General features: G+C 41.1%; 2 protein-coding genes across 21 annotated transcripts in view; both read right to left on the bottom strand.

The window, feature by feature from the left end:
• Window positions 1–3,530, bottom strand: part of MAPKBP1 (mitogen-activated protein kinase binding protein 1) — a 51,945-nt gene extending 48,415 nt beyond the window's left edge. Inside the window, exons 1-2 of one of the 3 annotated variants that reach the window (XM_033851522.2) lie at window positions 3,382–3,530; window positions 2,611–2,833 (exon numbers count right to left, since the gene is read on the bottom strand). In XM_033851522.2, the coding sequence (XP_033707413.1) occupies window positions 2,611–2,727 (117 nt within the window). In that variant the 5' untranslated portion in view covers window positions 2,728–2,833; window positions 3,382–3,530. Of the gene's footprint in view, window positions 1–2,610; window positions 3,248–3,381 lie in introns of those variants that run through there. The other 2 variants (XM_073800797.1, XM_033851523.2) reach the window with 2 other exon arrangements.
• A 3,580-nt stretch (window positions 3,531–7,110) lies between these two features.
• Window positions 7,111–14,803, bottom strand: part of MGA (MAX dimerization protein MGA) — a 156,266-nt gene continuing 148,573 nt past the window's right edge. For 16 of the 18 annotated variants that reach the window (XM_073800769.1, XM_033851515.2, XM_073800770.1 and 13 more), the window contains 4 exons: window positions 13,659–13,770; window positions 13,142–13,375; window positions 11,843–12,019; window positions 7,111–10,959 (listed from right to left, as the gene is read on the bottom strand). In XM_073800769.1, coding sequence (XP_073656870.1) covers window positions 9,683–10,959; window positions 11,843–12,019; window positions 13,142–13,375; window positions 13,659–13,770 — 1,800 coding nt within the window. In that variant the 3' untranslated portion in view covers window positions 7,111–9,682. Of the gene's footprint in view, window positions 10,960–11,842; window positions 12,020–13,141; window positions 13,376–13,658; window positions 13,771–14,803 lie in introns of those variants that run through there. The other 2 variants (XM_073800774.1, XM_073800781.1) reach the window with 2 other exon arrangements.

Here is a 14,803-nt window from a genome sequence, read left to right as displayed (position 1 = left end):
TCCTAATTTTGATTTCTCTTCTAAAGAGGTCACAAACTCCTCCTGATCATTTTTGCTATTCTTATGGAATTTCAAGTTTATCCTCACTATATTTGACATCTTTAAATTGTTCTCATTCATTCATTCATTTAGTATTTAGTGCATTCCTTACACTGTACTACACAGTGTGATGTAAAGGAAATAAAGAACATGGATCTGACCTTAGCAAATGAAGACATACATAAAAGAACAATTAGAGATTGGTTCCAAGGTAGTAGGGCTAGTCAGAGAAGGCCCTGTGGCTCCAGTAAATATAGAGTTGGATCTAAAAATAAGTGGAGAATTTGGTGAAAAGCCTACTTTAGACAGCAGGAACAGTTATGATTCAAAGCAGTAGGTCATATGAGGTTAAGAGCTGCAGAAAGGCCCTCTGTCGCTTCCTTCTTTGTCCCCATCCCACACAAAAGGCATATGTCTTTTGGTCTTCAAATTTTGTTTCAGAGTTATTTATCCATGAAGCACAAACTCTCTGACTGTTACCACAGCTACCACATATTAGAGCAACTCACAAAGCCTTGTACACCAGGTCTTAATGTTGGTTACCACAAGGCAGGCTTTTAGAATCATCTCAGGTAGAGTCTTCAGTAAGGAGTGTGGGGAGTCAGGCATCTGCAAGGTCCGAGGCACACAAAGGCAGCTACTACTTTGGGTGCTAAAGATATGCACCAGCACTCTTGCTCTGTCAGACTGTTCAAGAGTCATTCAACTTTAGCTAAGTATTTCCTTCATTCACAGCTCTAGGACAAACAAAGCCATTTAAAGCAGTCTGAAGCACAGAATTCCTATTTGAAGCAGGGATGTTTCATGGTGATGCCAAGGATTCCTTTTTTCACTGTTTTCCTTGAGAGTTTCTCCTCTTCTCTTGCCTCAGGACTCATAGTTCGAGCATCCCTTCCTCTGTGAAGTTTTTTCTAATCCCCCTAAGCTGATTTAGTTTCCCTCCCCTGTGCTGCCATTAACACCTTTATACATACTTCTAGGACAGCATTTACCACACCATGTTGTAATTATTTGTTTACATGTCTGACAGCCACAAGCTCTTTGATGGCAAGGATATGGTGTTTTATTCATTGCTGATTCTACACATAATAGGCACACAATAAACGTTTGTAGAATGCATTAATGATGAACGACATGGTAAATTTTAAAGAATGGTAACCGTACCATCCGGTTACAATAAGCATTAATACTGAAGACTAAACTCCCATCATACATTTCTATTACCTATACCATTCTTGTTCAGAAAAAGAGACCAAAGAGACACGAAGATGGCTCTAATGGTGCTGGTCATTGCCAAGTTACCAGCCAAGAATATGAGAGCTTACAATACTAAGAATGATCCAACACAACAAATGAGTGAATGGAGCCAAATCTAAGACAGTGTCTATGTTTCAGGCTCATTCTCCTGCCTCTGGAGACTATGAACAATGATTAATAAGAGCACTCGGAAAAGTCACTATCTCCACAGCCATGGAACCTTGAGCCCAATTTTGATTCCTGTTGAATGAAATATACAGCAAAGGTGTTCACCTTCTGACCAAATCCAAGTAAGGTTTTGCTAAGGGACAGGGATCTGAGTTAAGTCCTCCCAGAACTCCGCCATGCTGTACATTAGCATTCTAAATCATTCCTCATTGGGTTTACTCATCTCTGAAGAGATACAGGCAAGGCAACAAAATGCTGCTGTCTCAAATGTCTCTCCCTGTAGCAATCCTGCACTACACAAGGCTACTGTGTTTACAGGCTGCTTATAAGACACAAAGGCCTAATCTGATCCTGTGGCAACAAGGCCCCAGGTTCCCTCAGGAATTAAATAAATTAGTCTACTTTTGTATTCCCAAACTTGTGGGGCTCTACAAAGTTCAAGAAAGCATAAACATCTACACCCAGACATGGGAGGGGACGGAAAGGGACTTGGTCTCTGAGGAACTTCTGCAGCAGGGTGAGATATAGTGAATGAGATAAGCAATGTTCAAGGGCAAACCAGAATTGCTTGGCTGGCAGATACTTGGCCCCTTGCATGTTACCATTCCTAAAAAGCCAAGAAACTCCAGTTAAATTAATTCAGGTCTCTTGAATAGATAAGTAAATTTGTTTTGACACCAGGGAAGAGCATTTACCTAGCCGATTCCTCCGACTAGGTGTTTTAGCATATTTCTTTCTGCTACCACTGTCTTACATAACCCCAGCTGTGACACTAACACTTGCGGCTACATTAGTGGCAGCTTAGCCCTTCACAGGATATGTGGTCCCACTACCCTCTTCCAAGAAGGAAAACTGAGTCACAGCATATCAACTGGCTTCCCCAAGCACAGACTTAGTTTGTAGTGAGGCCACAACTGAACCCGGGTTGCCTTCCTCATGTTCTTCCCTTTTCATAGATGAATCTCAGCATGCTCATCCCTGCTTGCTCATTGCTTTCTTGAGGGGCAGAGATGGGCACACTTGGTCCTTCAGAGCCAAAGTGAGCTTCTAGTTCTCCTCCTTCCCAAGAAAGAGTAAGGTAAAAGATGTACATGGCGCAGAGAAGGGTAGGGGAGGAAAGGGGTGCCTCCCAATACTAGGACTCACCTTGGAGCTGAGGTCCTCTCGCCGGTTTCCTGCCTTACTCCTGCGTAATTTGATGGATGGGGATCGCAGAAGGTTCTTGATCCGGCTGGTAATGGTTGACCCTTCCACAGCCATCATGATGAGGAGCCCCCCGGGACACTTCCTGGCGCAATCTTAGGACTTGTCTCAACAGCGGCACTGCTTTCCCACTCCACAGGGCCTTCCAGTATGCCCTCTCACTGACCTGAGATGGCAGAAGACACCTTACCTTCCGCCTAGCCGTGTCTGCAGCTCTTATCTTTAGGTACTGCCCTCTCCCTTCGCCTGATCCCCACCTTCAAGCCCAGTGCTGTTTCTTACAACGCCTGAAGGACAGACTCTTGTAAACGGGGGCTAAAAAGCCTGAGCTGCGAAGAAACGCCTGGGCCACACCTGCCAGAGGCGTTCAACTGAAAGGATGGGATGGGCCCTAGAAGGGCTAGTGGCCGGTCTGATTCCCGTTAATTCCCAACTGTTCTCATGGCATCTGCAGTGTCCAAAGAAGGAGGCCGCCGAGGCCACCGAGGAGTCCCACGGGATCCTTCAGCACCTGCGCTGGCGGCCGCAGGGACACTCAGCGTGGCGGGGCTCGCTGTGGCCCTGCAACCCGTTCTGCCACGGGAGCCTCCCTCCCCCACCCACGACCCTCCCGAGCTCGCTCTCGGCCAGCCGCAGGAGCCCTAAACCTTTCACTTTCCGCTCCCTCAGAAGCCCCTGCTACTCGCCAGCGCCCCCACTCGGGGCCAGCCTCACCAGCCCCGGGCCGCGCGGGCCGCCCGGCTCGCAGCTCCCTCAGGCATCGCGCTCAGCGATTTCAGCTCCGCGGCGGCAGCGGCAGCAACAGCTATGGTGGCACGAGCGGCTCAAAACGCGAACTACCGCCTGGGCTCCGCTACGAGCTGGGTAGGAGGAGCAGAGGCTAGGGGGAGCGGTCTCTACGCGGGGGGGCGTTCCCAGAGTGGACGAGTACTGCTTATAGGGGCGGAGCCAATGAAAGGGTCTAGGAAGTAGAGGGCAAGGGACTTGAGAACCACGGATTCCGCACAATGCAGTCGCGAGTATGGTTGCTAGAGGAAGGTCGGCAGAACACGGCTTCAGAACTGAGAAAACCAAGCCTTTTATGGTATTATCAGGCCCGGTCCCCCAGATAAGTGCACTTTCCAGAGCCCCAACAAAACGTTAACCACGCCCCCAGGGTGCTACGGTTGGCATTTGATAGACCCGAGGGACCAGAGCTGAAGCTAACTCCAAGCTCAGAATTACAAGACTTGGGTACAGCCATAAGGTCTGTTCCCAAGCGCTGGGATTTAAAACGGGTATAATAGATTCTGCTCGCCGCCTGTCCGGCGCGTTGACCTACGTGGAAATGACTCTCCTGAGTAACTCTTTCGATCGCCGAGAAGTATATTGAACTAGGCAACCTGATTGGCCGTGATGGAAGAAAGGGGAGGGAGCTTAGGCAGGAAGGGAGGCGGGGTGTCAGGTCAATGTGCCTGTGGATCTGTTTCATGGATTCCTTAGCCTCCAATGTTCCATTGTGTTCTCATCCAGAGTTAACCAGGACTTTGTTGCTCCAGATATTTTCCATGTTCCTGTCAAAATTTACTCATGAAACCTTTTCCGTACTACAGTTACTTTGGCGAGATCAATGCCAAGCTTGCTGTCACTGGATTCCGTGGTATAGTTTTTCTAGCTCATGGGCGGGGTGTGGGGGATGGCAGAGCGTGCACAGAAATACCTTTACATATTATTTCATACGTGTTTCAGTCTAAGATTATTTTCTAGGAGCCTTTCTGCCTCATTGCTATTTAGAGAAATTACCTTACAAAAAGGTTAACCTATGCCAAAACACTTGGGCTCCAGAGAAATAGTACACTGATACATCTCTCATCTGACCCACACAGATCCTTGGAACCCCTGGGGGAGATGACCTGTTAGCAACAGGGAAGGACTCGTAAACCCATTGCTGTGAGTGGGTCTTGTACAGCCAAGTGGCAAAACAGGTATATTCTTGTGTGTATTGTAGCAGGTATTAAAAATGAGAACTGTAAAGCTAACAAGTCGACACAAAGATCAGCGAAGTCACCTCCTGGGAAGACCAACTGGTAATAGCTACAGTAAGAAATAGGGGGTTGGTTCCTTCAACTCCTTGCTAGTCTGTGATTTTACCTCCATTGGGTGTGAGGTGGGGGGGGGGGGAGAAGGAACCAATATAACACTGTTAATAAAGGGTGCCACCTGGTGTCCTTACTTGTGTGCTGCATTCCCTAGCAACTGCCATCTCCACCCACTAGAGTTGTCCCTAATTCTCTCCAGATAATTTTTGTGTCCACTAGTAGCTTTCTCACTTACATAACCACTCATGGCCAGGAAATGGGTTTACAGAATGTCATTGGTCATATCCTGTACAAAGCTACCTTGGTTTATCCTCTTAGAGAAAATGTTCCCCAAATTACTCCCATCTGAAGCTGAAATTGCAGAGACAATACAAGCTCCTGTTTTCATTGTCAAAGATGATCTAGGTGATAAGCAACTGAGAACAGTGTCATTAAGAGATTTCTTAAGTCTAGAATCTGGATACTTCCAGTATAGGATCAAAATCACGTATTTTTAATTCTTCACAATTTAGTCCAACCTTCACCATCTAGGATACATAGCATGTAGCCTTTTAAGTGCCAATATGGGAATACACTGTAAGATGAGAAAATAATAATCCCAGGTCCAATGTGAACAGGATTATTCCCTTTTATCCAAATTAAATAATTGCTACCCCACCCTCCAAAATGCAGCTGACCCTTACATACATATTTCACTGTTCGTGTGCTATTTCACTTTTTATTCTGCTTGTCTATGTCCTCAATATGTATACATGGTTGTCAGATTCTAAAATTCTAGATGTCTAGGAAAGGTGTATACCATTGTCTGTTTTCATGATGCTCATTAGATAAGATTTTTAAATTCACCCTAGACTTAACAAATAAGTGCAATTATAAGATCCTAGAAAACTAACAGGCTAGAGTAAACATTTGCTCATCAATTCAAATATTTATTGAGCACCTTTACATGCAAGGCACTGTGGGACAGCTGAGACCAGTGTTCGCAGTTGGAAACAGGATGGATCTCAAAACAATGCTTCCAATACTGCTTTCCTATTTAACAAAATCTAACAGCAGAGTTTACAATAATAGAATTTAGTAGAGTTTAGATTTGTCTCAAAATTTCCAACTCCTCCCATGGTTTAGCCTTCTCACCCTCCATACATACCTCCATCACTATCACTCAACACTTAACATATCTTTGTAGAGCAGTTCAGTCATATTTAATATACTACAATTATGCCTCAGTTCAAAAGTTGTATATATCAAATTATTTCCCTCTAACTTAATTTCAAAAACACATTTTTGGCTGTTTTTTTTTCTCCAAATGGCAGTAAGTCTATTTTCTCTGCATCCAGCAATTCATGTTCATGTAAAGTTTCATTAGAGATAATACAATAACATGAAGTACTGATGCCCTTACATTTTCTTAAAAAATCAACAATTCTGTGCAAGAAATCTATTCTGATTCTTGGTTATAAAAGTATCCGAAAATGTTCCTACTCTGTGCCTCTGTGCATTTTTTTTTTTTATCTCCTGGGAGTGAGGAATAAGGGTCATCATTTTTCAGACCCATCTTCAAAGTGCATTTACCTCTCAATTCACCTGATATCATTCCATTTCAATATCTTAACTAGTATAATTAGGGGGAAAAAACTACACTACTAAACCCTGCTCCAAATAATATATGGATTGTCTGCCTTACTTCCATGTTCAAACATTTTTCAACTTGTTACAGAAAGGCCTGTTAAGTATTTCACCATAATTCTGGGGGAAAAAATTACACACAGTAATTTGTATGAAGTTTATATAACTGGACTTGATCCGTTAGTGACTCTAGAGTAGTTCAATGTCTAAAAGGACTCCTTTAATAAAAAGTTTTTGTAAACTGTAATACTAGTTAACATATAGCTTGCTTTAAGAATATCTATTGTCCTTAGCCACTAAGACTATGTTTATGTCCTGTTATTCACCAGGGGAACAGGTATGTTACACCCTGAACACACTGGTACTATGAGGCTAGCCATTCTTCACTGTAGAATGACTCCTTAAGCCAAATACTTGTCATCAAGTTGTACAAAATTTCGAAGTCTCCATGTAAAACACGCTGCAAAGATTAGAACACCAAAAACCTCCTCCAAATGGCATGTCCAAAACTTTGAAAACAGTAAGGAATACCTATTATTATCTCCTTCAGCGGCACTTCTCCCAAATATGTCTCAGGGCATTAGAATTCTCTACTCCAACTCAGCACAAACCTCCCAACACCACGTCCTGCTTTAATTATTGTAACTAATTTATTTCAAGTTTATACATTCTTCCTTCCACTTGCCAAATTTCTTCTGTTCTTAGGTTTCTAAAAAAATAGTCATTTTTCAAAAGCAGAAAAAGAAAGATATATATATTTAATATATAAAAGAAAAAGCTAAATCTGACATAATTATATTCTTAAAAACATTCCATTTATTTACAGATGTATAAAAAGGCAAATTATTGGCCTACTGAGATCATGCTTCTTATAGAGTTAGGGTGAGAGCTCACTATCCTCCCAATTCCTCAACTCCTCACTCAACTACATCTTTCATAACCACATATGTAATTTTCATAGATCAGTTTCTCCTGGGGTAAGGTTAAAAGGTAGGAGTTTTTGGAGATTTTAGATTTCTATCAAGACTGCAGGATTGTTCTGAAGATTGAGCCCTCCTAAAATTAGCCCTAACAACTTTCTAGTTCCAAGAAGGTCTTGAAAACACCATTATCTTGGGGGTTTTGTAATGATATCTGCAGCCTTCCTTGAACAGCTGGGATCATCTCTCATTTCTATCTTTGTACATCTCTCATAAACAGAGTTAAATATCTTCCCATCAAGTAATGAATATTACTTGTCTATTTTCTTCTAAAAAAAAAAGAACAGTGTTCAGAAGCAGAATGGTCCTTCTTTTCCTGAGGATTACTCGCTCACTTGCCTGCTCCTTGGCTGACCCTCAGAAGCTACAAGAGCCTTGGGAAGTCAGGAGGAAATGCAAGGACAAGACAAGCAAAGAAATAATGGGAAACTGCTATACCTGGATTAAACTACTAGCATCTCCAAGGACAATTATTAGCAGGGAAGACAGGTGCTGGACTCCTTGGCTAAGGCATTGAATGAAATCTCCTGGGTAAAGAGAAGTGGGAGGGATAATGAGAAGCTGAGGGGTGCTCATTACCTACTTCAAGCTTCTTCAGTAACCTTTAGAGGTGGGAAGGTTGAATGCTGATGAGGAGGTCTAGAAAGGCAAGTAACACAAAACGAACAAAGAATTTGTTCCCACTGCAATTTGCAGAAGAAAATTTCCCACCTCTTTCAATCTGTTTATTACCAGAGTTACTAGAAAGGGAACCAACCACGGAGGTAATAATTCACTGGCTAGGACCATTCCAAAGTTGGTTTCACAACCTAGTTTTGAAGATATGCTGAGTGGGATTTGGGATAAAGAAGGCAGGGGATGTAGAAGAAACAGCATCACCTAGGCACAGCCCAGGCACTGGAAGCTCTTGTGTTAGTGTTTCACAACACAAGCAAATCCTGTCAATGAAGACAGACAGGGGTTACATTCCAAAATATAATTATTTAAGAAAGGCAAAATGCAGCAGCTAAATCCCAGTCTATACATTTTCAGAATAGTGATTCTTGCCCCCAGGAGTTTCCAAGAGACCCCTCAAGTGCACCATGATTATTTACAAACTAGATAGGAAACATCATTTCTATACTCAATACAAATCTCATCTCCTAGGTTGAAAACTTCAGCCTTTGAGAAATCTATGAAAACAACTATACAAAAATATAAATATCTTTATCTTTACAGGCTGTCAGTCCTTCATACCCTGACAGCTAATGAGTGAAAAAGCTCTACAGATCACTGAATCCATGGTAGCAGATAATAAAAAATATATCTTGTGATTCAAATACTGCCTTATTTCCCTGGTAAAGAATGCCTACTGTGACTTTTCTTTTCTTTACATCCTGTGCAGGTAATAGTGAATGAAACCTTCAAGCACCAGGAGGCTGGCTTGATTTGGGGAACATCCAGCCTCACAGATTTTTATTTTGGCCACTGTCTCTGGTATGGAGAGGGAATGCTTTTCATTTTAGCTGTCTCTTGAGTGATGTGATTTGTGAAAGGGGGTGGACTCCCTCTATGCCTACCTCCAAAATATGTAATCCAGGTAGAAATCCTTGGTACTATGAAATGGTCTTCTCAACACCCAAAGACAATAAGGGAGAACTAGTAATTTTAACATCTCAAAATGATTACCTTAGTAATAAAGAGTTTTTGTTTTTGTTTTAAAGCATTCCTACTTTACCAGAAGGCTTGGATTTATAATTCTGATTGAAAAGGTGAGGGAATGGAAGCTACTTGGGATATAAAAGAAGAGAAAATTTTGTTGAATGACACTAAGTCCTTCACTTTGGTATTCCATGGTACCCATCCTCTCTCCCCCTACTCTTGAAACACCAACTAAAAACTATCTCTTCTGGATCCCTCTGCACAAGTGCATCACATTCCTTGGACTTCAGATTTAAACAACTTAAACAACAGCTATCAACTAAGGTTCAGTTCATAGCAACTCCAAAGTCTCAAGCAGCTTTTACTCTGGGAGGGAAGAACTAGGAACCACTATGGACCTACAGTCTTGTTATGAATTCCTTGGGTAAGAGGGGCACCTCGTGTTCAGTAATGGATCGCATCTTCTTAGAGAGGATGAGGAGACCCAGCACCACAAGTGAGGTAACACATTTTAACATGATCAGAATTTCATAGTAGTAACTTCTTATACCGAGGTCAGCACCCTACCCCCTTTCTCTCCATTATCCACTGCATCAAAGTCAAGGATCACAGTTCCATGACACAAACAGGTGCCTGCAGAGAAAGGAGGTTTCCCCTCACAGCCTGGCTTCTGCCTGAGGACAAATAAGTTCATTTCCCTGCAGAACTTGGTGAGGCCCCAGAGTTGCCCAGTTTGGCCACAACAGGTGCCAATGTAGGCATCATCTTGCTGTCCCGGCATTCCTGGTCATTCCCTGTTAAGTTCATTTTGTGTCCAACTGACCCAGCTTTGGCAGCTACAGGTGCCAAACAAGGCATCACCTTGAGACTCTGACCATCTGCATCACTGGAAGGATTAGCTACTTTTAAACCTAGAGGTGCCAATTTTGGCATCGGCCTCCACAAAGTATCTGTGCTGCTGTTTTCTAGGCCAGCCTTCATGTGTAGGATGGGGGGTGAAGACACACTTTCAGGCTCTGCAGGGATGCCAGAAGTACTCTTCCCTTCATCACCAGCTTTCCTGTGGGAAACAATGGAATCCTTTATCTCAGAGTCAATAACAATCTTAAGGACATCTGGCTCAGAGGCTGGTTCTGCAAGTTGTTTTTCATTCTCAGAAAAGTCATCATCTTCCAAGTGCAAGAGGAGCGGGCTGACAGAGTCACTTTCCCCTTGAACATCAGGCAATTCTTTCAAACCAGTTCCCAAGTGGCCAACCTGGAAAGCTGCTCTGTTCCCAGGAGGAAGCTTACTGATAAAAGCCTGTCGAGCATCCCCTGGGAACTCTGTATCCATAGAGCTGGGCAGTTCAGCCAGGTTAACAGAGTCATCATTTAACTGCTGATTAAGAAAGGCAATCTCATTGAGCAGAGATGTCAGTGTCTCATCAGTATCATCCTCATCTTCCATATTAGTTAGCAGTTCGCTGGGATCCAGTGCTGCTTCCTCTATAGCTGATGCTACCTTTCTCAATTCCATCTCTATGCTTGAGTCTTTGAGATCTTTCATCTTTAATTTATGAAATGGAGACTCCTTTGTCTTCAGTCTCTCCCGTCTTGATTCACTCTCTTTCCATTTATGCTGAATTCCTCTCATATCACTGGAAATCTTTTTGGGTAAGAACTCCTGTGCTTCTTGCATACTGGAAACATCAACTATTTGTGGAAAACCAGAATCTTTATTTGACAGATAAACCTGTGTTGTACCCAGTGCCATTCTGACATCTCTGTGGTTGCCTCTGGAAGAGATTCTACCCAAATCTTCACAGGAGTTATCTTCATTCCTGACAGTGTTTTTCAGGTGGTCAGGCGGCTTGCCATCAGGAACTTCATGAGGGTATTTGCTGCCACCCATATCTACCAAACCTCCCTCCGTGGCCAATGATGTCACATTAACAATTCTTGGCATCATAAATAAGTCGTCGTTTTCTGGGGGGAAAAAAAAAAACTCATTTATATCTACAGTGGTAAGTACTCTCATTCATACCCAATGACCATCTCATGGGAGTTGTAGTTAAAATTTCACCAGTCTACTTTTATCAAGAAGATGAAAGGAAATACCAGTTTTTCAAATTACGGACTTAGCCTAACAAGAAAATAGGTAAAATCTAACCAAAAGACACTTTGATATTCCATCATTAATAAAAGTTCTATTTAATTATTTTATAGAAATGCTCCCCAAGTTTATTTTTTTATCCTGAGGCAGGCATGCACCTTGATTCTGTTCGTCCAATTAACTGCTACTCTGAGGGAAAGATGAAGCCCTCGAGGCAGCACTGTAAGAAAGGATGACTCCTCCAGACTGGGTTTAGCAGTATTAGTACTGGTAAGGATACTCTTTTACCTTAATAGAAATTCAGGTTCCTAAAACCTAAAATTTCGTCAAAGTGAACTTTCCTTTTCACCTCAACTCCTTATCCCCAAAAGGGAGGGTGCTGAAACTGTATCAGGCTGGTAATGTAGGAGTGTACCATCTCTGAGTACAGCACAAAATTGATAAATATTTATTAACACCAAAAACTAAAACAATGACTCCTCAACCTCCTTTTACTTTCACATCTTTTCAATTCTTTTCCTACTCAGAAATTAGAAGAGATCGCAAAATAGTTCCCATTCCCAGGTAAAAAAGACCATTCAATACCACAGATAGGGCAAAACATGTTCTAAAAAGACAATCTTCTCTTACAAAGGCAAACTCGAATACAATAGCTCTTTATCATTACAGAACACATTCAAAGGCTTTCTCTGTCACTTTGAGATACCAGGGATAACTCTTTTTCACTACCCATGAAAGACAACACTTATGACATACCTGACTGAGCCACAGCACTGCTGGCAACTTGAGGTTTCAGATCTGCTTCTAGGAGAGCAGGAGAAACAGTAACCACTGGTCCTGAGAATAAGGGACCTTTTAAAGTGAGCAACTGCCCTTGTGGAGTCATCACAATGTTGGCAGAGGTGTGTGGAGTGTTAGAGGGTGAGGTATTTTCTGTAAGGAAGAGCAGAAATTAGTTAAGGATAAAAGATCTTCAATTAATGCTAGTGAATACCCTAAGAGTGTAGGAGACATCTCTAAAAACCATACCTTGTCTTAAAAAGCAAGAAATAAAATTCAAATTTAGTTAGGGAACCTCAACTTGCAATTTACTTTTTGAACCATTTTTCAGTACCTGTCCAGTGATTCTCTTAAGGGACAGAATTTCTTATTGTTGAGGAACAGAGCCATGAAACCACTTTTTCAATGGAATGCTTCTGATGGTCTTGATGGTGAATCAGGATGAAGGCACACACAATTTTATCCCTAGGTTTGCTTTCCTATATACCGCTAAAAAATTACTTCAAGTTTTTAGACCTTAGTTTTTCCACCTGTAAAATGAGGTGACTGGACTAAATGATCATTAAAATTCTTTCTTAGCAATAACATCATTTAAATGTGCAATGTTAAAACTAACTCATATTTTCGTATATATCACTACTTTCTTAGTTGATATAATAAACCAGATTTCCTTGGTTCATACACTGTGCTATCCAAAGAGAAAAAAGGATATACCATTCTCAAAGGATATAAACAAGTAATATAAAATCAATATAGCCTCACTTCCAAAATCAAGATAGGAGAGAATAAAAAAATCAAAACCAATTTACTTTGTTCCTTAATAGCAATTCATTGACAGACTGCAATCTGATGAAAAGTAGAGCCTGATTAACAAAAATAAACTTTAAAAAAAATTTCCAATTTATTTGTCTCATCTAGATCCAAACTTCCTCAACTCATGAGCAGAACTGCAGGGAAATCAAAGAGTTCATTTATAAAGTCTGAAAAGATGGCAGCTTAAAAAAAATACTGAAACATTAGAAGAAAAATACTTGTCTGAAGACTGCTATCGGAAGTAGCTCTTCTATGTTACCATGACTGATAACTTACTAGGATTTGCTTGAGTGTGTAAAGCTAGAAACTGAAATCTAATGTAGTTAATATTCTACTTTTAATACAACCCATCTTTCATTTAATTAAAACTAAAATTATGGCCAAGAGAAGACATTCAGTTCTCTAAACTAAACTAAACTAATGTTCATCTACATTAAAGAAAGCAAAGAATGTCTCTCCTACCTGTGGCCTGGTCTTTTTTTCTGGAAAGAATCAAAGGTTTCCCCTTCCTGTTATTTATAAACATCTGTCCGAGATCTACAGATGATGCAGAAGATCCTTCCTGCTGTTTGCTAGTTCTGGGAGACACATCAAACTCATCTGATCCCATCTTCTTTTTTCTTTTTTGTGCCTCTAATGCTTGTTGTTTTGCATAAATATACTCTAGCTTCTTCAGGACCACTTCTTCTGTCTTACCTATAGGTTGATAGGGAATAAACTGTTACTCTCTATAAGACCCCACGTAATAATGAGAAATAGAGTCAACTGAAATCCAGTTGATTTAACTATATTCCCCTAAACTATGGAAGGCAAGAGTAATTATAATCCAGAAGAAATGTCCCACCCAGTCAAACGATAATTCTGATGTTAACTCTGGGAACCAAGCCTGAAACTAAGTAGTATCTGAAAGATCTACTAAGGATTTTCCTCACTAAAGCTATATTTATACTCTGTATCAGAGATCATTCACTTATCTCACCTGAAAGAGATGATACTTTCCGTATCAAAATATTCCGTTTGCGAGTCAGAAGATTTTTCTGTCCTATCAACTTGTCTGCCTGATCTGTTAGTCCTTGAATTTCGCTGAATGCCTACGACAAGAAATAGTAATATCACGTCCATCAGTTTGCTTTTTCCGAAAAACAGGTGGGGGCTACACAATTTCTTAAATAAAAAAATTTTTATCTAATATTTTAGAGAACTTTATAATGCCATTTAAAACAATTGTTAATGTTTTACAAACTTATGATTACCGGGGAGAAACAGAAGGAGGGATAAACTGCGAGACTGGGATTGACATAAACATACTACTATATATAAAATAGATAACTAATAAGGACATACTATATATAGCACAGGGAACTCTACTCAATACTCTGTAATGGCCTCTATGGGAAAAGAATCTAAAAAAGAGTGGATATATGTATCTGTGTAACAGATCCACTTTGCTGTACACCTGAAACTAACACAACATTGTAAATCAACTAAACTCCAATAAAAATTTTAAAAATAATAAAGTATAGAAGTAAATTAAAAAAAACCCAAAAAACAATTTTTAATGTTTCAGAATTTATTTTTTGTCAAACTTTAGGCGATTTTTCTGTCTTATACTTCTAGGGAAAGTGATTATTTACAAAGAGCACCACTGAGTGGTTAACAGGTATTTCTACTACTGCAAGGAGAAACAAAACATTTTACTCTGCTTAGATCTTAATAATCAACTTTAAAATCAACTCCTAGGGGCTTCCCTGGTGGCGCAGTGGTTGACAGTCTGCCTGCCGATGCAGGGGACACGGGTTTGTGCCCAGTCCAGGAAGATCCCACATGCCACAGAGCGGCTGGGCCTGTGAGCCATGGCCGCTGAGCCTGCACGTCCGGAGCCTTTGCTCCACAACGGGAGAGGCCATAACAGTGAGAGGTCCGCGCGTACGGCAAAAAAAAAAAAAAAAAAAAATCAACTCCTAATCTAAGCAAAATCTGGTTGAAATAACCTTGTTCTAGAGGGATATGACTGCTTGCCTTTTATTCTTCCAACTTCTACTTATAAGCAATTTAAACAAAATTACCTCAGATATTCTACATGCAAAATTAAAACTTCTGCTAGCTTGAATACTGGAGTTTCCT

The sequence above is a fragment of the Tursiops truncatus genome, chromosome 2 (genome assembly GCF_011762595.2).
Source record: "Tursiops truncatus isolate mTurTru1 chromosome 2, mTurTru1.mat.Y, whole genome shotgun sequence".
Lineage (NCBI taxonomy): Eukaryota > Metazoa > Chordata > Mammalia > Artiodactyla > Delphinidae > Tursiops > Tursiops truncatus.
This window is presented reverse-complemented; position numbering and strand designations above follow the sequence as displayed.